Raw genomic sequence first — 23,159 nt, 5'->3', positions numbered from 1 at the left:
GACCTTTATTGTCGCTGGGTCTAAATCTTGGAATTCTCTTAGAATGCTCTGAGCGGACCTTCAGAAGGCTGCAGTAGTTCAAGAATCTTGCTCATCATCATCCTCTCAAGGACAGACAAGGATGAGTAATGAGTCCTTGTCAGCAACTCTCTGATCTTGAGATAATAATAAATAAAATTAATCATAGTAATCAAAATCATTGTCATTAGCAAGGAAGGCAAATGTAGTGTTAGTGTTCATTTTGAGAGAACTAGAATATAAAACCAAGGAAGTAATGCTGAGGCTTTATAAGGCATGTATCAAACCACATTTGGAGTATTGTGATCAGCTTTGGACTCTATAGCTAAGGAAGGATGTGCTGGCATTGGAGAGGGTCCTGAAGAGGTTTACAAGAATCCTGGGAATGAAGTGGTTAATGTATGATGTGCTTTTAGTTGCTCTGGGCCTGTACCCACTGGAGTTGAGAAGAATGAGTTGGCGGAGGGGTGGGGGGAAGAATCTCATTGAAATCTACCAAGTATTGAAAAGCCGAGATAGAGTGGATGTAGAGAGGATGTTTCCTACAGTGAGAGAGTCTAGGACCAGCAGGCTCAGAATAGAAGAATGTCCTTTCAGAACAGATATGAGGAGAATTTCTTTAGCTAGAGGATGGTGGATCTGAGAAATATGTTGCTACAGGTGGCTGTGGAGGCCAGGTCATTGGGTATACTTAAAGCGGAGGTTGAAAGGTTTTTGATTAGTAAGGGCATCAAAAGTTATGAGGAGAGGCTGGGGAGTGGTGTTGAGAAGGATAATATATCAGCCATGATTGAATGGTGGAGCAGATTTAGTGTGCTGAATGGCTTAATTTTGCTCTTGTGTCTTATTGTCTAAAGTTTTTGCAATATGAATATTCCCTGCTAACTTTCTGGAGAGACTGAATGTCAACACAAGTGCATGGATGAATTTAATATTGTTATCAATTGATATGATGGTTGTGTAGTAGTTAAGCTATTGGGCTGGTATCTCTGAAACATGAGTTCAAATCCTACCTTGGCAATACTGGAATTTAAATTCATTCAATAGCCCCTGAAAATGAATCTCAGGGTAATATATAGGGAAATGTATATACTTTAATGCTAAGTTTACTTTGAACTTTGAAAGTTCACCTGCAAATTTTTGAAGATGAGATTCTTTGTAAAACAACTTTCATTGGTGTCATTCACTGCAAGAAATCTGCTCAATTTGGCTTAGCTTGTCTGGTCTAACCTGAATGTGATTCCAGGTTTAAGGCCATGTGGTTGTCTCTCATGTCCAAGCAATCCGCTGTGTTCAAAAGTAATAAATGAAAATGGAAGATCCCAAAAACAAATTTATAAAGGATGGAAATCAGCCAGTTCTGATTGAATCTTGACTAACTTCTTAATAACATATTTATCAAAACCTTTTTCACTTTGTCAATTCCGAATTTGTGGTAAAGAACCAAATCTTTTAATGAGTTACATGCTATTCCTTTTGAAGGGAATATTAAAATAAGGTCCTTATGCTCTCACATGAGGATGTGAATGATCCCATAGCACTATTTTGAAGAGGAACTGGGCTCTTTTTGCAATTTCTAATATTTTTAATTGTAACATAGCATTTTTAATGTATTGCACTGCATTGCTGCAAGACAATGAATTTCTCAACATGTGATAATAGATCCAATTCTGGTACTAATTTATTATTAGTGTTTTATTGTATGCCACATAATATTACAAAACATTACCCATTTATTATTCCATTGCTATTCTGAGAACAAGTAGTCTTCAAATTGTCTGCACTGTTTGTTTCAGTAATGAGCACATTTCAGAAGTATTTGATTTTTCTATAACGTTCTTTGAGGCTTTACCAAGATTTTGAATGTTCTCTCAGTGTGACTCATTAATATCAGTAATTATAGGTTCCTCCTGTAGAAGGAGCTCAAGCATAAATAAAGCACCTCATTTTAATACTTTACAATTTACTGGAACAATGGTTGCAAGATGTAAAGATAGATTAAATAAAATTGTAACATATTCCTTCAGAAAACGCTATTTGCTTCTTCATGACTTTAGACTATGTAAAGGTCCAGAGGTTACCGACTATTTGTTTCAGCTCAGTTACATTTTCAACAATATTGCTCAGTGTCTGCTCACTGATGGAATTAGCATCATAGACCATAGCACATAGGAGCAGAATTAGGCCATTAGGCCCATCGAGTCTGCTCCACCATTCGGTCAGGACTGATTTATTATTCCTTTTAATTCCATTCTCCTGCCTCTCCCTCTTTGACTTATCAATCTCTGCTTTAAATATACACCAATGACTTGGCCTGCACAGTCATCTGTGGCAACAAATTCCATTCTTCTGGCTAAAGAAATTCCTCATCATCCCTGTTCTAAAGGGTCATCTTTCTACACTAGTCCTAGACTCACGCACTATAGGAAACATCCTCTCCTCTTCCTGCTTCTTGTCTGTTTTTACTTCTGCTATTGTATTTCTCTTAACTCTGAGATATTGAAACATTTTAATTAAGTCCAGGCTTGTCATCTCTTTGATTGTTATCCTTTTTCGCATACAAATCTTGCTAATATGGACATATCAATAATTTATTTTTCAATTTTTAAAAACATTTAACTGGGATTTGAATAAACTATTCATAATTCCGTAGCTGCAAGTCATTGGACTGAGTAAAATTAGCAAGGTACTACTACACCAGTGGTGTGCATTAGTTCAAATAGCTTCTGTACTATAATTTCTATGTAGATTATATATCACGAAAGAAAGATTAACTTTATTTGTCACATGTACATCAAAAGTTTGAAATGTGCCATTTGTGTCAATGACCAACGAAGTCCAAGCACTGTGCTGACAGCAGTTTGCATGTGTCACAGACATAGCATGCCCAAAATCCACTAATCCTACTCCATAGGTCTTTTGGAGTGTGGGAGGAAACTGGAGAACCTGAAAGAAACCCACTCCTTACAGACAGACAACGGTGGAATTAAAACCCCAAATGATGATCAGTGGTGCTGTAAAAAAAACTGTTCTAATGCTACCATGCTACCTTGAGTGTTAAAATGTTGACTTTACAACTTCCTCAAATTTCACCAAAAATTCACAGAACAAAGAGTTGATTTTGTTCTATTTTGAACTTCCTACTTGGTGTTCACAATTGATGTAGATGGTTAAAAAGTTACTTTTTTGCAGTTCAAAGGCCAAATATATCACCATTACTGAGCATCCCAGCCAAAGCCTATATGGTTATCATTGACCAGAATCTCAAATGGTCCAACTGTGAATACAAGAACTAGTCAGAGGCTTGGCATATGTGGTGAGTGACTTGCCTCCTGACACTCCAAAACTATGTCATCAAGTTCAAGACACAAATCAGCAGTGTTGAATGAATTTTCAGCAAGTCTCCAAAAGCTTAATATCATCCTAAATAATAATGAAACTTTTTTATGGAACACTTTTCATACGAACGATGTTCTTCCAAATGCCTTATAATGGAATAAAGTGCAAATGTGAAAATGAAAGACAGAAAACTGTTACTTAAAAGCAAAGATAAATAAATAGGTTTTGAACTGGCATTTAAATGTCAATTGAGTCTGCATCTCTTGAGCTATTGAGTTCCATGGTTTAGGAGCATAGTTCCAAAAAGACCTGCCAGTTATCTTTTGAGGGAGATTGTTTAAAATTAGGAGACCTGAGAGCTTGCGCAAGATGATAAAACAAAAGTGATTTTGCGATGTACTCCGGTCCCAGACCACCGAGAGCTTTTAAAACAAGTAAGAGAACTTTAAAATCAATTTTTAAAAGATACAGGAAGTCAATGCAGAGTGGACAGGAGTGATATACTTACTCATCCTGGTTTTAGTTAGAAGTCTAACAGTGAATTTCCAAATGGGTTGATGTTCATCAATAGACTGCTTTGGAAAGCCAGTAAAAAATGTTTTGCAGTAATCTGATGAAAGCCAGTAAAAAGTGTATTGGTGTAGTAAGTTGAGGCTCCTGTACCACCTTCCTGATGGCAGCAGTGAGAAGAGAGCATGTCCAAGGTGGTGGGGGTGTCACTGGTGGTGGATGCTGCTTTCCTGCGATAGCACTCTGTGTAGATGTGCTCAATGGTGGGGAGAGCTTTGTCTGTGATGTACTGGGCCGTAGTCACTACTTTTTGTAGGTAGACTGCAGAGAGCATTCTGACAGGCCACATCACTGTCTGGTTTTGGGTGGGGGGGCTATTGCACAGGACTGGAAGATGCAACAGAAAGTTGTAAAGTAGTCAATTTCATTTTGGGTACTAGCCTCTCTAGTGCCTCACTTTTTTAATATACTATTTCTGTTTTTGTCCTATTTTTAATCGATTCAATATATATATATATATACACATACAGTGGTGCTAGGAAGTTTGTGAACCCTGCCGAAAGTTCTTTATTTCTAAATAAGTATAACTTAAAATCTGATCAGATCTTCACACAAGTCCTAAAACTAGATAAAGAGAACTCAATTAAATAAATAACACTAAAAGCATTAGACTTGTTCATTTATTCATCGAGAAAAATGGTCTAATATTACATGTATTTGTTGGAAAAAGTATGTGGACCTCTGGGGTAAAGCCTTCTACGAAATCTATTTGGAGTCCAGTATTTCAATCAATGGGATGAGATTGAAGGTGTGGGTTGTAGAGATGCCCTGCCCTACAAAAAGATACACGCAGCCAGATTACTGACAGAGTCTGCTCTTTTCAAGAAAGATCTGTTTATGTGCACTGTGCCCCAATCAAAACAACTTTCAGAGGACCTTAGAAGAATTTTAGAAATATATGAATCAGAAAAGGCTACAAAAGCATTTCTAAGGACCTGAGTGTTCATCTGTCCATGGTAAGAGAAACTGCCTACAAACTTAGGAAACTCAGTACTGTTGCTACTCTCCCTAGGAATGGACACCCTGCAAAGATCTCACCAAGAGCACAATGTGCAATGCTGAAGGAGCTGAAAAAGAACCCAAGGGTAATAGCAAGAGACTTGCAGAAATCTCTAGAACTTGCAAATTCTCTGTTCATATGTCCAGTATAAGAAAAACACCTGACAAGAATGATGTTTATGGAAGGACACCATGGAGGAAGCCACTGATCTCCAAAAAAAATATTGCTGCACATCTCAAGTTTGCAGAAGACCACCTAGATGTTCTACAATGCTTCTGGTTCAATGTTTGCATGTGAACAAATGAGACAAAAGTTGAACTTGTTGGCTGAAATGCACATTGCTATGATTGGAGGACAAAGGGCACTGCTCACCAACACTAAAACCTCATCCCAACTGTGAAGCATGGTGGAAGGAGCCTGCTTTCCTGCCTTAGGGCCTGAACAGCTTGCAATCATTGAGGGAACAATGAATTCAAAATTGTATCAAGATATTTTGCAGAATGTCAGGGTAGCAGTCTGACACCTGAAGCTTTTCGAAGTTGGATAATGCAATAAGACAGTGATCCAAAAGACAAGAGTACATCCACAACAGAATGATTTAAAAAGAAGAAAATTTGTGCTTTGAAATGACTGAGTCGAAGTACTGACTTTAATCCTATAGAAATATTGTGGAAGGACCCGAAGCAAACAGTTCATGCAAGGAAGCCCACCAACATCCCAGAGTTGAAGCAGTTTTGTAAGGAGGAATGGCCTAAAATTCCTCCGAGCTGATGTGCAGGACTGATCAACAGTTACCAGAAATGTTTGGATGAAGTTATTCCTGTACAAGTGGTCACACCATTTACTGAAAGCAAAGGTTCACATTTTCCAACAAAAACATGTAATATTGGATCATTTTTCTCAATAAATAAATGAACAAGTATAGTGTTTTTGTGTTATTTAATAGGGTTCTTTTTATTTAGTTTTAAGACGTGAAAATCTGATCACATTTTAGGTCATTTATGCAGAAATAGAGAATATTCTATGGGGTTTCACAAACTTTCTAGCACCACTGTACTTACTGTAATTTATTTATTTTCTTTCTATATGATCATGTATTGCTTTGTTCTGCTGCTGCTAAGTTAACAAATTTCTTGAGACATGCCGGTGATGATAAATCTGATTCTGAAATGATAAAACAAAGGAATTAATAGTTGCTGACCGTCTCCACCTCTGATCCCACATTGAGGACTGGCTTATGGACCTCTGGTTTCCACCTCCTGAAGTCAGTAGTCTTCTCTTTGGTCTTGCTGATGTTGAGTAAGAGGAGGTTGTTGTGACACCACTCAGACAGATTTTTAATCTCCCTCCTATATGCTGATTCGTCGTCACATTTGATTCAACCTAGGATAGCAAAGTTGAATGTGGCTTTGGAGCTTTGCTTAGCCTTAGTAGTAAGTATAAAGCAAGTAGTGCAGTGAGCTAAGCACCACAACCTTGTAGTACACCTGTGCTAATAGAGATTGAGGAGATGTTGTTGCCAATCCAAACTGAATAGGGTCTGCAGGTGAGGAAATTGAGCATCCAATTGCACAAGGAGGTATTGAGGTTAAATTTCTTGAAGCTTATTGATTAGTTTTGAGGGGATGACAGTATTGAATGTTGAGCTGTAGTCAATAAAGAGCATCCTAATGTATGCATCTTTGCTGTTCCGCTGTTCCAAAATTGAGTGAAGAGCCAATGAAATAGCATCTACTGTGGACCTGTTGTGACAGTTCGGAAATTGGACTGGATCCAAGTCACTTCTTAGGCAGGAATTGATGGGTTTCATCATCAGTCTCTCAAAGCACTTCATGGTGGATGTCAGTGCTACTGGATGATAATCATTGAAGCAGGTCACCACATTCTTCTTAGGCAGCAGTATAAGTGAAGCCTGCTTGAGGCAAGGGTGGGTACCTCAGACTGCTAAACTGAGAGGTTAAAGATATGAGTAAATACTCCAGTCAGAATGGCATCTTGCCATGAAAGGGAGAACTCTTCTGTCAGTGTTGGTTGAGGCAGAAGCTCATATTGGATGACCATTTTGATGGCATGCAGTGTCTAGACCAACATTTAAATCTTGGTTTCAAGTCTTGTTAATCCTGTATATTACTATATAGGGAAATGGCAATGAGTGTCTTTCGCAGCAGATTAAACAGGTACAATTTTGCCCAGAAAAATGTTCAACTCTTATGTTAGGTAGACTCTACAAGCACCTTGTCAGGAGGAAGGTTTGCCTTCTTCGTGGAAATGGTCTTGATGTCATAAAGTCATAGAACTCTACAGCATTGAAATTGACCCTGCAGCCAATCTAGTCTGTGCTGAAATATTAATCTGAATACAGTAGTGGTCGCCAACCCGTCGATTGTGATTGACTGGTCGATCTTTGAGACTTTCCCAGTAGATCCTGGGGAAAAAAAAGAAAAAGAAATGCACAAATACTGTTGAGAGATTGTTTCTGGGTTGTGTGGTTTTAGTTCCATTCTTTCTGCACAGTGTGCATGTGTGTAGCTCCCCCGCCACACACTACACAGTGTACTTCAGTGATCCCCAACCACCGGGCTGCGAGCAAACGATATGATTTGGCAATGTGAAACAATATGAGTCAGCTGCACCTTTCCTCATTCCCTGTCACGCCCACTGTTGAACTTGAATGCACGCGAGATCAACGGTCGCCTAAACGCAGTGATACCTCACGCCAGGGATCACTGGTTGGCCTTGGGTAACCAGCCGTCTCATGCGGCCGGCGGGAAGTGCTGTTGCTACTGGCCCAGAGCGCGGACAGATGGGCGCCGCCTCTAAACCTGTTTAGCACACCGAATGTTCATGGGGAACCCGGAGCTAAAATATTCGCAGACGACCTAATTCGGGCTGAGGGCTACCTCGCTGCAATCTACTGAAAGTAATCCCTCAAGCCAAGCTTTTGTCGGCTGATAGATCCTACAAGGGGGGTGGGCGCACCCTGTCGCACTCCTCGCTTGGTCGGTCGCTCTCTCCGGACTGTGACCGCTGCGGCCCCGGCACGGGGACTTCCAGCCCTTACCTTGTCCTCTCACCCCACCTACGACCAGCTGCACCTGGCCAAGGCATCTGGTGGTGGGCGGGAGGCTGGAGTTCGGGCCTGGAGACTGTCCAATGAGGCAATGAAGCCCTCAAAACTGCTTTGGCACCTTGAGTCCAAGCACCCTGCACTTAAAGACAAACATGTTGAGATTTTTCAGCAGAAAAAACATGAGCAGTGCGGGACAGAAGCTAAGTGCTGAGAGCCACGGAAACTAAATTGCAGAATAGACTGGACATAAGGAATCTGCTTTGAGTATCGCTGTATTCAGGTCGTGTTTAACACCCCCCACCCCCCAAATTGGCCGGTCCGCAAGAATATTGTCAATATTAAACCGGTCCGCGGTGCGAAAAAAGGTGGTGACCCCTGTTATACGTACATTATTTCTGCTTCCGGGTTGCAGGGTTTTACCTCCGGTCTTTTCTGCCCAGTGCACATGCGTGTGACTAACCGATTTGGGGTCGATCTTGCCTTTCACTAAGACCGAGGTAGGGGATCTTGGGTTAAGAAGGTTGGTGACCACTAGAATGCACTGTATTCCTGTAACGGGACACATGAAGATCAGTATGTTTTGGCCTAATTAAGTGGTTTCCCCAATTAGCCAAAGTTTCATGGAAATAGTTAAAAGGGTATAAAAAGACAAGCTACGTTTTAACAAAGTAACACATATGTATTTAAATAAAATACAGAATAAATTATAACACTATTAATACTACTGGTGGTTGTCAATATCTGATGAGAACAAGAAACAAGTTTTTAAAGTGGAAAAGCTTTGTGCTGGGGCAGTTCCACTCTTTCAGCCTCAGAAATCCAGGCCCAATGAGACAAGTAGACATCACAACTGGGGACTTCCTTGGTTGTAGTGGATGACCATGACTTCTCTGTGCCTCATCATGCCCTTCACTCTCCATATAGCATTGCAGAACTGCCTTCGTAGCGATTAGATTCTACTGTAGATCTGACTTCACATGCTCGGACTGCCATGCCCCATGCTCACTGGGGCATGAGGCCAGTGGCTTTCTTAGCCTGGTTTAGCCCACCAGTCAAAGCTAGTGCCAAGGTGTGGCTGCTGTCACATGCAAACGGCTCCTTGGATCCACAGTTGAGAGCCGTGTTCCTGGTGGGGACAGAAGGTAACATTCAAGATCATTATCAATACTTCCAAATTATTCATGGATCCTGACTTGTTGAAGTAGTAAGATCATTTCATTTTCTCTTCTGGCCATTGCTGGCATCTCCAAAACCGAGTGCTTCAAACTGCAGTGAGCTAAACAGTTCTGAATTATCTTGCTGCTTATTTCTCGTGAGCTCTGTGACAAAAAAATCACTGCTTTTTGAACACAGGTACGTGCAACTAACGCAATTGAAAAGCTTCGCGCCAAGCACAGTATAGTGTCCCAATGGCCACAAGATGTGTACGTGACTGATGCTAGTTAGAAAATGTTCAGCAACAGTCCTGTGCCCCAATTAGTCAGCATATTATCCCAAATAATCAAAGAGAATCCTGGCTATTTTTTTCGATTAATTTTTGTTCTTTAAAAGTTGTCCTAAATAAACAGCTGCCCTGATTAACCTATGGCCCAATTAACTGGAATCTAGTGTATGCCCATCAACCTGCTGCTGGACTACAGCCCTCCGTACCCTTCCCGTCTGTGAACCTATCCAAATTTCTCTTTAAGTGTTGAAATTTAACCTTCATCTACCACCTATGCTGGCAGCTTGTTCCACACTCTCTTCAATCTCTGTGTGAAGAAGTTCCCCCCATGTTCCCCTTTAACATTTTACCTGTCATCCTTAACCCATGACCTCTAATTCTCGTCTCACCCAACTGCAGTAGAAAAGCCTACCTGCAATTACCTATCTATACCTCTCATAATTTTGTATCCCTCTATCAAATCTCCCCTCATTCTATGTTCTGAGGAATAAAATCCTAACCTAGTCAACCCTTCCCTATAACTCGGGTTCTTTTGTCTTTAAAATGTTCCTGATCTTTCTCACTTGCTATCAAGTGGAAGATCTAAGCACTGGTTTGGAGTTTCTGGCACTCTCAATGGTATTAAAGATTGGGACAGTGCATCTTTCATCATGAATCTAAATCCATATCTACAGCCACTGACCACTGATGCTCAGAATAACCCAGGCTAGATCTATCAACAGTGGGAGATAATGATTATTCTGTGGTATTTCTGTAAGTTATCTCTATATCTAGCATGAAAGCTTTGTCTGTAAATCTGACAAAATGATGTCTGGTCTGAAACCTTGTCCTGTGAAAGGATTTCACTACACAAATTTATCACTGAGTCACTTGCGTGTACACACAATGTCTTCATCACATGTATATTTTTGCTTAATTTTAGAAGATTTCAACTGGCATTGTGAAAGCAATCTGCAGAGCAGAGTTGCTATAAATTTTACTTGTGTTTTACTTACCAGAGGTCATGAGTAAAAACATGAACAAACCTTAATGTACCTTTTGGAAATCCCTGAGCAAAGGGTTAATTTTACTTCCAGCATTTAGTATTCATATGAGATTAGCTCACACAGATTTTAAACTTTCATTGTGACTACACTTGAATGCTTCTGATCTGGCTGTCAGCAGATTGCAGATCTCTCAGTTCATCCAGCACTTCTGATTGGGGAAGACTGAATGATTTTGTGGGGACACACTCGTCTACAACTGTTTTAATAAAGTCCGTGACCATCGTGGTGTATTCATTCAGATTACAGATGAGTCCTTGAACACGGTCAGTCCTCTGACTCAGAACAATCCTGTAACCACTTCTCTGCTTCCTGCAACCACCTCTTTGATGTCCTAATCCCTGGAGCTTTGTTCTTTGGCCTCTGCCAGTATGCAGGTAGGAGAAGGACAGCCAAGTGATCTGATTAACCAAGCTGTCTTGGGCGTGGAACAGTAGGTATTTCTTATCTTAGTACAACAGTGGTCTGGTGTGTTGGGATGCCTGGTGCTCTGCTATAAGTTATACGCTGATGGTAATTGGGCAGGGTTTTCTTCAAACATGCCTGGTTGAGTCCCTGACTACGATTTGAAATGCGTCGGGTTGGACCATGTCTTGACCCTTCTTCTGAACATAAAGGATGTCACAAAATAGTTTCAGGCACAACTTGGGTTTGTTTTGCAAAATGATGACAAAAGGTTTCTGATTGTAACTTATTAACTTTGTTTCTCTTTCCATGAAATTTTTCCTTAAAACCTGGTCCCATACTATCAGTTTCAGGAATTGTTATTACCCAATCACCTTAGACTCCTGAACTGGATAGATAACTTGACTCACCACAACTCTGAATTGATTGATTCCACAACTTACAGACTCGCTGTTAAGGAGTTTATGACTCGTGTTGAATAAGTTTGGTATGGCCCCTCAAATTCTAAGAATTTTCTATAGGGACACGATTGAGAGCATCCTGACCAGCTGCATCACTGCCTGGTGTGGGAACTGTACTTCCCTCAATTGCAGGACTCTGCAGAGAGTGGTGCAGACAGCCCAGCGCATCTGTAGTTGTGAACTTCCCACTATTCAGGACATTTACAAAGACAGGTGTGTAAAAAGGGTCCAGAGGATCATTGGAGACCTGAGACACCCCAACCATAAACTGTTCCAGCTGCTACTGTTCTGGGAAATGGTACTGCAGCAAAAAATGCCAGGAGCAACAGGCTTCAGGACAGCTTGTTCCACCAGGCCAACAGACTGCTTAATTCAGCTGGCACTACTGTATTCCTATGTTATATTGACTGTCCAGTTGTATATAATATTTATTGTAAGTTACTATAATTGTACATTTGAATGGAGACATAACAAAGATTTTTACTTCTCATGTATTTGAAGGCTGTAAGTAAAGTCAATTTAATTCAATATTATTTACTTTTTTGTACAATTTGTCTTCTTTTGCACTTTGGTTGTTTATGTATAATAATAATTCTATTTCTTTATTTTCATGTAAATGCCCTCAAGAAAATGAATCTCAGGGTTATATATGGTAACATATATGTACTTTGATAATAAATTTACTTGGACTTTGAATGCTGCCTTCCTACCTACCTCAATATTTCCAGTGTCTTCTGTTCTTAGTTCAAGCATGTGTTGTTGCTTGAATTTTGTTAGAGATTTTAAACTTGCAAAAGTGATTCTTGAATCCCTTCCAAATTTCTTACTCATTCACTGAGGTATGAAGTAGTTCCAATATTATAGCACATTTGAGTCTCAGTTGGAAAAAAAATTGTAATTAAGGAAGTTAAAAGACAAGATCCATAGCCAAGTAGCCCAATTGGAAAAGTGCAACAGGCCCCAATGTGATTCTTTTTTTTTGTTAAAGACTCTGTTTATCAGGTAACAGTTCAGTCTTGATGGGCAAGGTGAGGTTGTTGATGACTGGGTACTGCACCAGGCAGAGTGGCGCTATCTACATCTCTAGTACTTGGTTTGAGAAGGAGTTGAAGTAAATCTATTATGCCTTCAGATAGAGGTTCATGTAGTGAATTAATCTGTGTGGTTTTTCTCTCTACCTTGGTGCAAATGATAATAATAAATCAATTTACAAATTTGATAGCCTATCAATTTTCTAAGAGTTTCCCATGCAATAATTACTGGTTCTGGTCACTGCTGTGTCTGTAACTATTGCTGTACCAATACTAGTTTGTAGACCTTGATCACCTGGTGCCTCATTCCAGTAAGTAATGTTGGTGCAGTCAGAAGAAGAAACTGAAATTCATTGCTTAGTTTTGTTTTAAATTTGTGGAAAGATTTTTGTTGAGAGTGTGATTTTTAAAAAAATTTTGTAATTACCATTTCCGTCATGATCACTTAGGCTCCATGGAGTTGCATTTTCTGTTCTTTGATTCTTGTAATCATTTTCCTCTGAAAACTTGTTTTCTCTACCTAAAAAATGAGAATGAGTTAGCAAAAGTATTTAATGAGTAACTTAGCATTTAGATTTTTGTAAACTGGCAAGCCTAGTTTTACTGAATCCTTCATTCTTTTGGAAGTGGAATCCAAACAGACCTGAGTTGTACAGTATCTATTTACTTCCATGATTTGATTGTGCAAACAACTTGTTTTTGTTATTAACACAAGAGATCCTGCAGATACTGGAAATCCAGAGTAACACGCATAAAATGCTGGAGGAATTGAGCGGGTCAGTAATGGAATAAAGAGTCAATGTTTCAGGAATCAGAACTGGGAAGGAAGGGGGAAGTGGCCAGAATAAGAAGAAGGGGAAGGGAAGGAGTGCAGACTGAAAGGTGATAATAGGTAAGATCAGGTGGGTGGGTAGGGAGGGGTTGAAATGAGGAGTGAATAGGTGGAAGAGGTAAAAGACTGAAGAAGGAGGAATCTGATAGAATTTTTAAAATTTTTCGTTTTCTATCTGTACTCTATGTATATAATCACATTTCACAATTGCTCCCAAAGTACTGAAATTTGCCTGGTATTCAAAAAGAATGGATGGCCATTGCACATCATTGTTAAATATTAGGCTCTCCAGCCTTGAGCAAAAAGAGACAATTAGGACTGAAAAATGTATTTAGGTTTTTTAAACTCAAGTGTATAAAGATGAAAACTGGCAATGTGGGGACAGTCATATAAAACAAATTATTAGGATAAAGAGAATGAAGATTAGCCTTATTTGTCACATTGCATCAAAACATACTGTGAAATACGACATTTGCATCAAATCAAATCAGTGAGGATTGTGTTGGGCAGCCTGCAAGTGTAGCCGTACTTCTGGCACCAGGACAGCATGCCCACAACTCACTAATCCTAACCATACATACTTGAAATGTGAGAGGAAACTGGAGCACCCAGAAGAAACCCATGTGGTCACAGGGAGGACGTACAAACTCCCTACAAACAACAGCAGGAATCAAACCCCAATCTTGTAGCTGCCACTATAAAGCCACTGTGCTAACCGCTACGCTACTCTGCCACCCTATATAGATCATATTTCTGAAAAGCTGTAATTATTTTCCAAAAGTCTTTCATATTTAAAGTTGTACTTCATATTTTACAAACATTATCCCTTGGCCTTTTTGTTTCCTCTATGCTGATCATAATAGCTATTTGGTTTTAGACATATGAGGTTGTTCTGTGCTTCATTTGTGATAATGTAGACAATATGTTTTTTTTAAATTTTAGAGAAGTTAGTCTGCAGAAACCATACCAGGATCTGAAGAGAGAAATGTCTAACTTACACTTGGTGACAAAAACGCAAGCTGAGCTTCTGCGAAAACTGTTAGCCACACACGGCTCAACAAAGAATGGTAAGTAGTGTGAGTGGAGGGGAAATGGTCTACCTTTAACCACTGACTCCATCGATGCCAATAAAAGAGCAGCTATCAAATATTATCTTGTTAACATCTCATGATAAACTGATAAGTCTAAATATGTAAGTTACTGTCTGCCCTTCATGTATTTTAGGTCTGGCTATCTTATGCTGATAAGCTTCACACATAAAGGTGTTGCTCAAGCAGAACAAATATGTTCTGTACTTTTCTCTCTGTTCCCCTTTTTGCTTCTCCTCCGTAGTTACCGCACTACACGATGAACTAACCTTTGCAAACAAAGCCGAGGTGTGACCTAAACCATGTTGTTGCATCCTTGATGTTTAATCTCTCATCTTACTGAGGAAAATATCTACAACTTGAACTAATTATTTTGATTTTTTGTTTTAAAAAATGTCTCCAAGGAGAGCCATGAATTACCCCATATTGGAGAGTAATTATGTATTCTAACAACTTTACTGAAATCAGTATTTTACCACAATAGAAATGGTGATATGAGCCTATCTGTGTTTTACCTTTAGTGAAACCTTTCTGCCTTTGGTATGCGTACATGTGACATTTGAGAAAATGTATTTCCCTGGATACATTTATCAAATTTTAACTTTTTGAGTAAATACATTTTACTTCAAGGTTTGATTTTTTTTTGTCTTCCCAAGGACAATTCATTCAATATTTTCAGTTTCTTTCTAACATGTCAAATAATTCTGTATGTAAAATATTTGAGCAGTACTTTTTAAGCTGACAAATATTTCAGTGTTGATAAAGTTTATTATTTCAAGACTGGGCTTTTTGTTTTCCTGTTTTCATGAAACAGAGCATGCATTGAAGGTGAGAGGGGGTAGTTTCAAAGATGTGAAGGGGAAGTTTTTTTTACACAGATTGGTGGGTGCCTGGGCTGGTGGTGGTAGAGGTAGATACATAGAGACTTTTAAAAGACGTTTGGACAGGAAGATGAATATGAGGAAAATGGAAAGAAATGGACATTGTGTCAGCAGAGGGGGTAATTTAGTTGCCTGTTTGATTACTAGTTTAATTGGCTTAATGGGCTGTTTCTGTGCTGTACTGTTCTATGTTATATGTATGATTGTGTAGCCTTTCAAGACTGCTTCATTCAGTTAGGTGGTGTCTTGTCCCAGCTTACTTGCACTTGCTTTATATTCCTTGGTTCCCTGAACCACCAAGGAGCTTCATTTCTGAGTTCATAATTGGCTGAACATGCACTGCTTTGCAAGAAAGTGAGTTAAAGATTTCCTCTGCGCTTTGTGTGCTGTTTTCATTCCTAAGTAACCTGGTTCCAATATCAAGAATAGTTATCTTACTGGAGAATGTAATTTCTCTCTATTACTCACTTAAGTCACATCATTGTGTTTTAAATGAGTAAATACATTGTTAAGCATTATAGACATGGTGTGTCAGTGCATGTGTAGTGATACTTGACAGGTTACTCCAGCAAATCCTTAGGTTGTGTTGGTTGTTAACACAAAGGATGCATTTCACTGTAAGTTTGATCACATGTGATAAATAAATGAATCTGAATGAAATTATTTAAATATCTTAGTGAGTGATTACTCTTCAGGCTCCTACGGCAGTGTACCCTTGCTTAGGGATTGAGCTATTTCCTCAGCATGATCCAAGCAAACAGGAATATGGAAAAAATGTAAAGTCATTCACTTTTGAAGGTCAAGCTTGAGACAGAATACAGAGTTAATGGCTGGATTCTTAGCAGTATGGAGGAACAGAAGGATCTTGGGGTCCATATCCATAGTTCCCTCAAAGTTACCACACAGGCTAATGGGTGGCTAAGAACGCCTAAAGTGTGCTGGCCTTCATTAGTTGGGGGATTGAGTTCAAAAAACCGCTAGTTAATGTTCCAGCACTATAAAACTCTGGCTTATTGTCCTCAGTTCTGCTTTCCACATTATAGGAAGGATGTGGAAACTTTAGAGGGTGTGCAGAGGAGATTTACCAGGATGCTGTCTGGATGAGAGAGTATGTCTTATGAGGAAAGATCGAGTGAGCTTTTCTCTTTGGAGTGAAGAAGAATGAAAGGAGACTTGTTGAGGTGCTCAAGGTGATGAGGCAAAAATCGAGTAGACAGCCAGAGACTTTTTTTCACTCCAGGTTAAAAATGGCTAATACAAGAGGGCATAATCTTAAGGTGTTTGGAGGAAAGTATAGGGAGATGTCAGAGGTAGATGTTTTACACCGAGAATGGTTGGCGCATGGGAAAACACTGCCGGGGTGATGGTAGAGGCAGATACATTAGGGACATTTAAGAGTCTTTTAGATAGGCATGTGAATAAAAGAAAAATGGAGGGTTATGTATGAGGGAAGGGTTAGATTGATATTAGAGTTAAAGAGTCTTGCTGTCCTGTGCTTTTCTATGTTCTTAATCATTTCAACATCTCTGAGAGTGATCATTGCTCAATCTCCTACTACTTCTTTAGAGAGTGGGTTATTTCTTGAGCACCTTTCAAGCAAACAGACTGTAACAACCAGAAGGACAACAGTAGCAAACAAAAACGTAAACACAAATTTTCCATACAGTTCTGACTCAGACATGTTTCTTGTTCCTGCACATCACTGGGTCTGATTAATGGAAATCCCTACTTGGATCACGTGAGTTGCAGTGGTTCTCTGTCTTATTTTTAGATTTGGGCAATAAATCATATCTACGTACATCTTGTAACTTAGTCAAAAAAGAAAGTAACTAAAAGAAATACAAGCTAAATAAGTTTGTATAATTTATTTCCAGTTTTAATCTTTTAAAATTCAGCATCATTCCAATGAATCTGTATAAGATAATAATTTTAGAACAAATGTATAGATATTTTCCTGGCAAAATAACAAATGGTTGTAATAGTTCCATGGATCACAGCAGGTGTGTTGGTGTGACGTGATTTGCTTGTTATGAGAAGGTGAAATTGCTGGTTACTTGCAACGTCATTACTCTAGTAGATGGAGGAGGCAGAGGCCCTGAATGCAGTGGATGTTTTGAAAATCAGAAAGGTGTGAACTCAAAATAGGACATCCTGTACAATCTCGTCTATGATTAGTCAGCCATCAGCTTAACTCTGAGGCGAAAAGATGAGAGATTGTAAAGTTTTGATTCTCAAAATGGGCTGAGTAGTTGCAGTAACTTGTACAGGATTGTTCCTACAGGAGAGATGTAAATAAGTTTGAAAGAGTACAGAGAAAATTTATAAGGATGTTGCTGGTTTTGGAGGACCTGAGGTGTAAGGAGAGTTTGAATAGGTTAACACTTTGTTCTTTAGAATGTAGAAGATTGAGAGGAGATTTAATGGAGGTATACAAAATCATGAGATGTTTAAATAGGGTAAATGCAAGCAGGATTTCTCCACTGGGGTTGTGGGGGACAACAACCCATGGGTCATGGGTTAAAAGTGAAAGGTGAAAAATTTAAGGGGAACATGAGAGAAAACGTCTTAACTCAGAGGAACAAGCTGCCAGCTCCTGGTGAATGCAAGCACGATTTCAATGTTAGGAAAGTTTGGATAGATATGTAGATGGTAGGGGTATGGAAGGCTACAGTCCTGAAGCATGTTAATAATAGTAGGCGTTTTGAATGGTTCAACACAGACTAGATGGGCTGAAGGGCCTGGTTTTGCGCTGTACTACTCTATAACTTTATGCCAGTGGAAAGGTGTACATTAAAAATCTAAAGATAAGCTTTATTGGCAAATGTACATTGAAATATACAGTAAAATGCATTGTATGCGTCACCAACACAGCCCCAAGATGTGCTGGGGACAGTCCGCAAGTGTCACCAAGCTTCATTTGCATGCCAACGTAGCATGCCCGCAAGTTACTAACTCTAACATCTTTGGAAATTGGGAGGAAATTGGAGCACCTGGGTAAAAGTCCATGTGGTCATGGAGAGAATAAGCAAGCTACTTATAGACAGCAGCAGGAGTTGAAACCCAATTGCACTGCTGTAAAGCATTACGGTAGCAGTTGCACTATCATGTTGTGCATTTATGACTTATCCTTAACTGTTGTGGTTCTTCTGGTAAAGCTGCTCCCATGGCAATGTTGTGGAAGTATTTACAAGTGTCAGAGAAAGAATGGCATAAAATTCCAAATTAGGATATCATGCAGTGTTTTGTGGAGAACTTGCTGCCTTTGTCCCTTTGATGGTAGTGATCTCAGGAGATGCCATTGTAGTAAGCTTTGATCATCAGACAGTTAGTCCCTCACATCAAGAAGTGGAGCTATGATATGCTCTTGTTGTCACAGCGCATGCCCACAGGAATGATTCTGGTCAGTGGTAAAATGAAGAATATTCCTAGTGGAATAGTCATTAATGTTAATGCTAACGAGTGTGAAGTATCGGTTGTTGGATATGTTGAAGGGGCTTAGGAGCAGAGTTGGGTCTTTCAGCCTGTCGAGTGTGTTCCACCATTCCATCAGGGCTGATTTAGAATCATAAGCAGCATCCGAATTAGGTTTTAGATCACTGGCATATGTCATGAGATTTGTTGTTTTGCGGCAGCAGTACATTGCAATACATAATAATAATTTTTTTAAAATAAGTTACAATAAGCAGTATATATTAAAAAAAATTAAATGAAATAATAAGTGCAGATGGGGGGGGGGGAATATTGAGGAAGTGTTCATAGATTCATTGTTCAAAAGTCTGGTGGCAGAGGGGAAGAGGTGTGTGTCTTCAAGCTCCTGTATCACCATCTTGATGGTAGCAGTGAGAAGAGGGCATGCCCTGTGTGACGGAAGTTCTTAATAATGGATGTCGCCTTTTTGAGTCTTTGCCTTTTGAATGCTGGGCAGGCTAATGCCCGTGATGGAGCTGGCTGAGTTTCCAATTTTCTGCAGCTCTTACCAATCCTGTGCAGCTGCCCCTCCAGACCAGATGGTAATCTGTTCTCAAGCTCCTACTGAAATGTAACCACTCTTGTGTCTTCTTTGTAATTGCATCAATATGTTGGGCCCAGGGTAGATCTTCAGAGATGTTGACACCCAGGAATTTGAAACTGCTCACTCTTTCCACTGCTGATCACTGAATAAGGACTGCTGAGTGTTCCCTTGACTTCCCCTTGCTGAAGTCCATAATCAATTATTTGGTCTTACTGACATTGAGTGCAATGTGGTTGTTGTGACTCCACTCAACCAGCTGATCTGTTTCACTCCTATATGCTTCCTCGTCACTGTCTGAAATTCTGCCAGCAATAGTTATGCCATCAGCAAATCTATAGATGGCATTTAAACTGTGCCTAGCCACACAGTCATGGGTGTAGAGAGAGTAGAGTAGAGCAGTGGGCTAAGCACGCATCCTTGAGGAGTGCCAGTGTTGATCGTCAGCAGGGTGAAGATGTTATTAGCTATCTGCACTGACTGGTCTTCTGGTGAGGTAGACAAGGATCCAGTTGCTGAGCGAGCTACAGAAGCCCAGGTTTTGGACCTTGTTGATTACAACTGATGGTATAATTGTGTGGAACGCTGAGCTGTAATCAATGAACAGCAGCCTGACGTGGGTGTTGCTATTGTCTAGGTGATCCAAGGCTGAGTGGAGAGCCAGTGAGATTGCACCTGCTGTGGACCTATTGTGGCAATAGGCAAATTGCAGCGGGTCTAGGTCTTTGCTAAGGCAGGGGTTGATTTTGGCCATGGCCAACTTCTCTGAGTACTTCTTCACACTAAATGTGAGTGCCACAGGGTGATAGTTATTGAGACGAGTCACCCTGGTCTTCTTGGGCACTGGTATGCTTGTCACCGTTTGAAGCAGGTGGGAACCTCTGACTGCATCAGTGAGGGATTGAAGGAGTTCTTGAACACTCCCACTGGTTGGCTGGCACAGGTTTTCATTGCCCTGCCAGGTGCACCATCAGTACCTGATGCCTTGTGAGGGTTCACCTGCATGAAAGATGTTATGACGTTGGCCTCCAAGACAGATATCACCGGGTCACCAGATGCTGCAGGGATTCTCCCTTTTAAAGCTTGCATAAAAGGTGTTGAGCTCATCTGGTATCAATGGCATGAAGCATCACAGCAATTCATGATGTTAGGTTTCTTTTTATAGGAAGTAATGGCCTGTGAACCCTACCAGAGCCGATGTGCATCCGATTTTGTGTCTAACTTCAGTCAGAGTTGTTTTATCACTCTTAAGTAGCCCTTCTGTGTGTTGTACCTGGTGGTCTTGTTCTGGATGCCCTCAGCAGATTACGAGTCACCTGGTTCATCCACGGGTTTTGGTTTGGGTATGTCTGGTATGTTCCCACACTTGTCCATGCATGGCTCAATAAAGTTGATGACAACTGAATATTCTCTAGTCTACTGAATCAAAGCTGTCCTGTAAGCGCTCCTCTGCCTCCCTTGCTTGCAGCTTCTTTGTCCTCACCTCTGGTGATGAGGTCTTTAGTCTCTACTTGTATGCCGGGAGTAGAAGTACGGCTGGGTGATTAGACTTTCCAAAGAGTCTGTACATTCACCAGAAGGATGATAGGCAGTGGGGGTCTTAACCCTCTGCATTACAATTGTACCTGCAGGCCAGCTCGGCTTCTATTGATATGTTTTCTTAAGGGGTTCACTGATTTTGAGTTTTGATAGGTTTTTTAAAAAAAATATCTTAAAATGATACTACTTGTTGAAGTACCAATGACTGTGTCTGGGGATTTCAGCTGTAGTAGTCCTAAACCAGAATATTTGCTAATTCCCATCAGAGTTGCACGCAAAGTGTCGCCACTTATCAGTGCTATATTAACTGCATTTTTCCTCTTAACCACATTCTCCTGTCTTCTCCTAGTAACCTTTGACACCATTACAAATCAAGAACTTACTAACTTCCACTTTTAATATAGTAAAATGACTTGGCCTCTACAGCTGTATATTATCAATGAATTCCACTGATTCACCACCCTCTGGGTAAAGAAGTTCCTCCTCATCTCTGTCCTCAATGGATATCCTTCCATTCTGAGACTATGCTCTCTGATCTTAGATACCCCCACTGTATGAAGCATAGTTTGCATTCCATCTAAATAACGAGTATCAATCATGCCATGTATGTGCTCATGCCTGAATGTTGAATAGGTTTTGCTGTGCACAGGAACTGACTAATACAATTTTGGAGAAATGAAGAGGAATTTGACCTCATCTTTGAGTCTTCCCATTTTTGAGCTTATGATTCAAGGAAAATCATAGCAGCAACTGAAGGTGGTTGGGCCTATGGTGATGTCCTGGATTGAGTTAATTAACCTCCAGCAATGACAATGTCTTCCTTTCTGCAGTGTATGATTCTGACCATTCGATTGCTTTCAGCTTGATGCTCACTGACATCAATTTTATCAAGTCAAGTCAACTTTTATTGTCATTTCGACCATAACTGCTGGTACAGCGCATAGTAAAAATGAGACAACTTTTTTCAGGACCATGGTTTACATGACAGTACAAAAAACTGGACTGAACTACGTAATTTAAAAAAAACAGAGAAAGCTACACTAGACTACAGACCTACACTGGACTGCATAAAGTGCACAAAAACAGTGCAGACATTATAATAAATAATAAACAGGACAGTAGGGCAAGGTGTCAGTCCAGGCTTCGGGTATTGAGGAGTCTGATAGCTTGGGGGAAGAAACTGTTATATAGTCTGGTCGTAAGAGCCCGAATACTTCGAAGCCTTTTCTCAGACGGCAGAAGAGAGAAGAGATTGTATGAGGGGTGCTTGGGGTCCTTCATAATGCTGTTTCCTTTGTGGATGCAGCGTGTAGTGTAAATGTCCGTGATGGCGGGAAGAGAGACCCCGATGATCTTCTCAGCTGACCTCACTATCCGCTTCAGGGTCTTGCGATCTGAGATGGTGCAATTTCCGAACCAGGCAGTAATGCAGTTGCTCAGGATGGTCTCAATACAACCCCTGTAGAATGTGATGAGGATGGGGGGTGGGAGATGGACTTTCCTCAGCCTTCGCAAAAAGTAGAGGTGCTGCTGGGCTTTCTTTGCTATGGAGCTGGTGTTGAGGGGCCAGGTGAGATTCTCTGTCAGGTGAACACCAAGAAATTTAGTGCTCTTTACGATCTTTACCGAGGAGCCGTCGATGTTCAGCGGGGAGTGGTCACTCCGTGCCCTCCTGAAGTCAACAGCCATCTCTTTTGTTTTGGGCTACTTGTATCCACTTGGGTGGTGGGGTGGAGATGCATCTTGACCAAAGGAGGTGTAAGCTGCTCCTTCTCTCCACTAGCCTGCAGGTCACCCTTGGGCAATGTGTGGAGCCTGCTTAGCCCCCCCCCCCCACCCTATCAGGGTCATGTAAAGCCGTGGGAGTGGTAGTGGATGGTTGTCTGAGCAGTGGGTGCACATTACAAGTCCGGGTTTTGTGACCACTGACACCAGGCAATCACTGAAGAGTATTGGTAATGGCTGGTGTCACCCGTCTTGTAAAGACACTGTCCAGAAGAAGGCATTGGTAAACTACTTCTGTAGAAAACTTTGCCAAGAACAATTATGGTCATGGAAAGACCATGATCGCCCACGTCATGGGACACGATCCATAATGAATGAACTTGTTTCCACACTTGGTCAGTGTGCCCTGTTGTCACTTAACCGTTTGTCTCACTTGACCTCTGGAATTCAGTGGTTTGGTGCCTGTCTTGACTGAAAAGGAAAATACTGCTTTAAACACTCCTATTCCTGCAATTTGTTTGTTGTAGTAAGTAAATTGTCAAGACTAAATGACTTGCTCAAAATAGTGACAGTTTTCTCAGTAATTTTACTGAAGATAGCAAATGGTTAGTTTTGTACTGCGTATTCCATTGTAGGTTTGATCTCTTCTGCTCTCAACTTTAGGCAGACTGCAGTTTATGGTTGCATTAACCAAGCATTGTCTT

The 23,159-nt window shown here is 40.4% G+C and overlaps 1 protein-coding gene across 2 annotated transcripts in view; it reads left to right on the top strand.

Annotated features, from left to right (window-relative positions):
* The window catches only part of azi2 (5-azacytidine induced 2), an 83,186-nt gene that overhangs the window by 47,626 nt on the left and 12,401 nt on the right, over positions 1 to 23,159 (top strand). For both annotated transcript variants that reach the window (XM_059945017.1, XM_059945018.1), the window contains one exon: positions 14,156 to 14,280. In XM_059945017.1, coding sequence (XP_059801000.1) covers positions 14,156 to 14,280 — 125 coding nt within the window. The remainder of the gene's footprint in view (positions 1 to 14,155; positions 14,281 to 23,159) is intronic.

The sequence above is a fragment of the Hypanus sabinus genome, chromosome 20, assembly GCF_030144855.1.
Source record: "Hypanus sabinus isolate sHypSab1 chromosome 20, sHypSab1.hap1, whole genome shotgun sequence".
NCBI classification, from domain to species: domain Eukaryota; kingdom Metazoa; phylum Chordata; class Chondrichthyes; order Myliobatiformes; family Dasyatidae; genus Hypanus; species Hypanus sabinus.
This window is presented reverse-complemented; position numbering and strand designations above follow the sequence as displayed.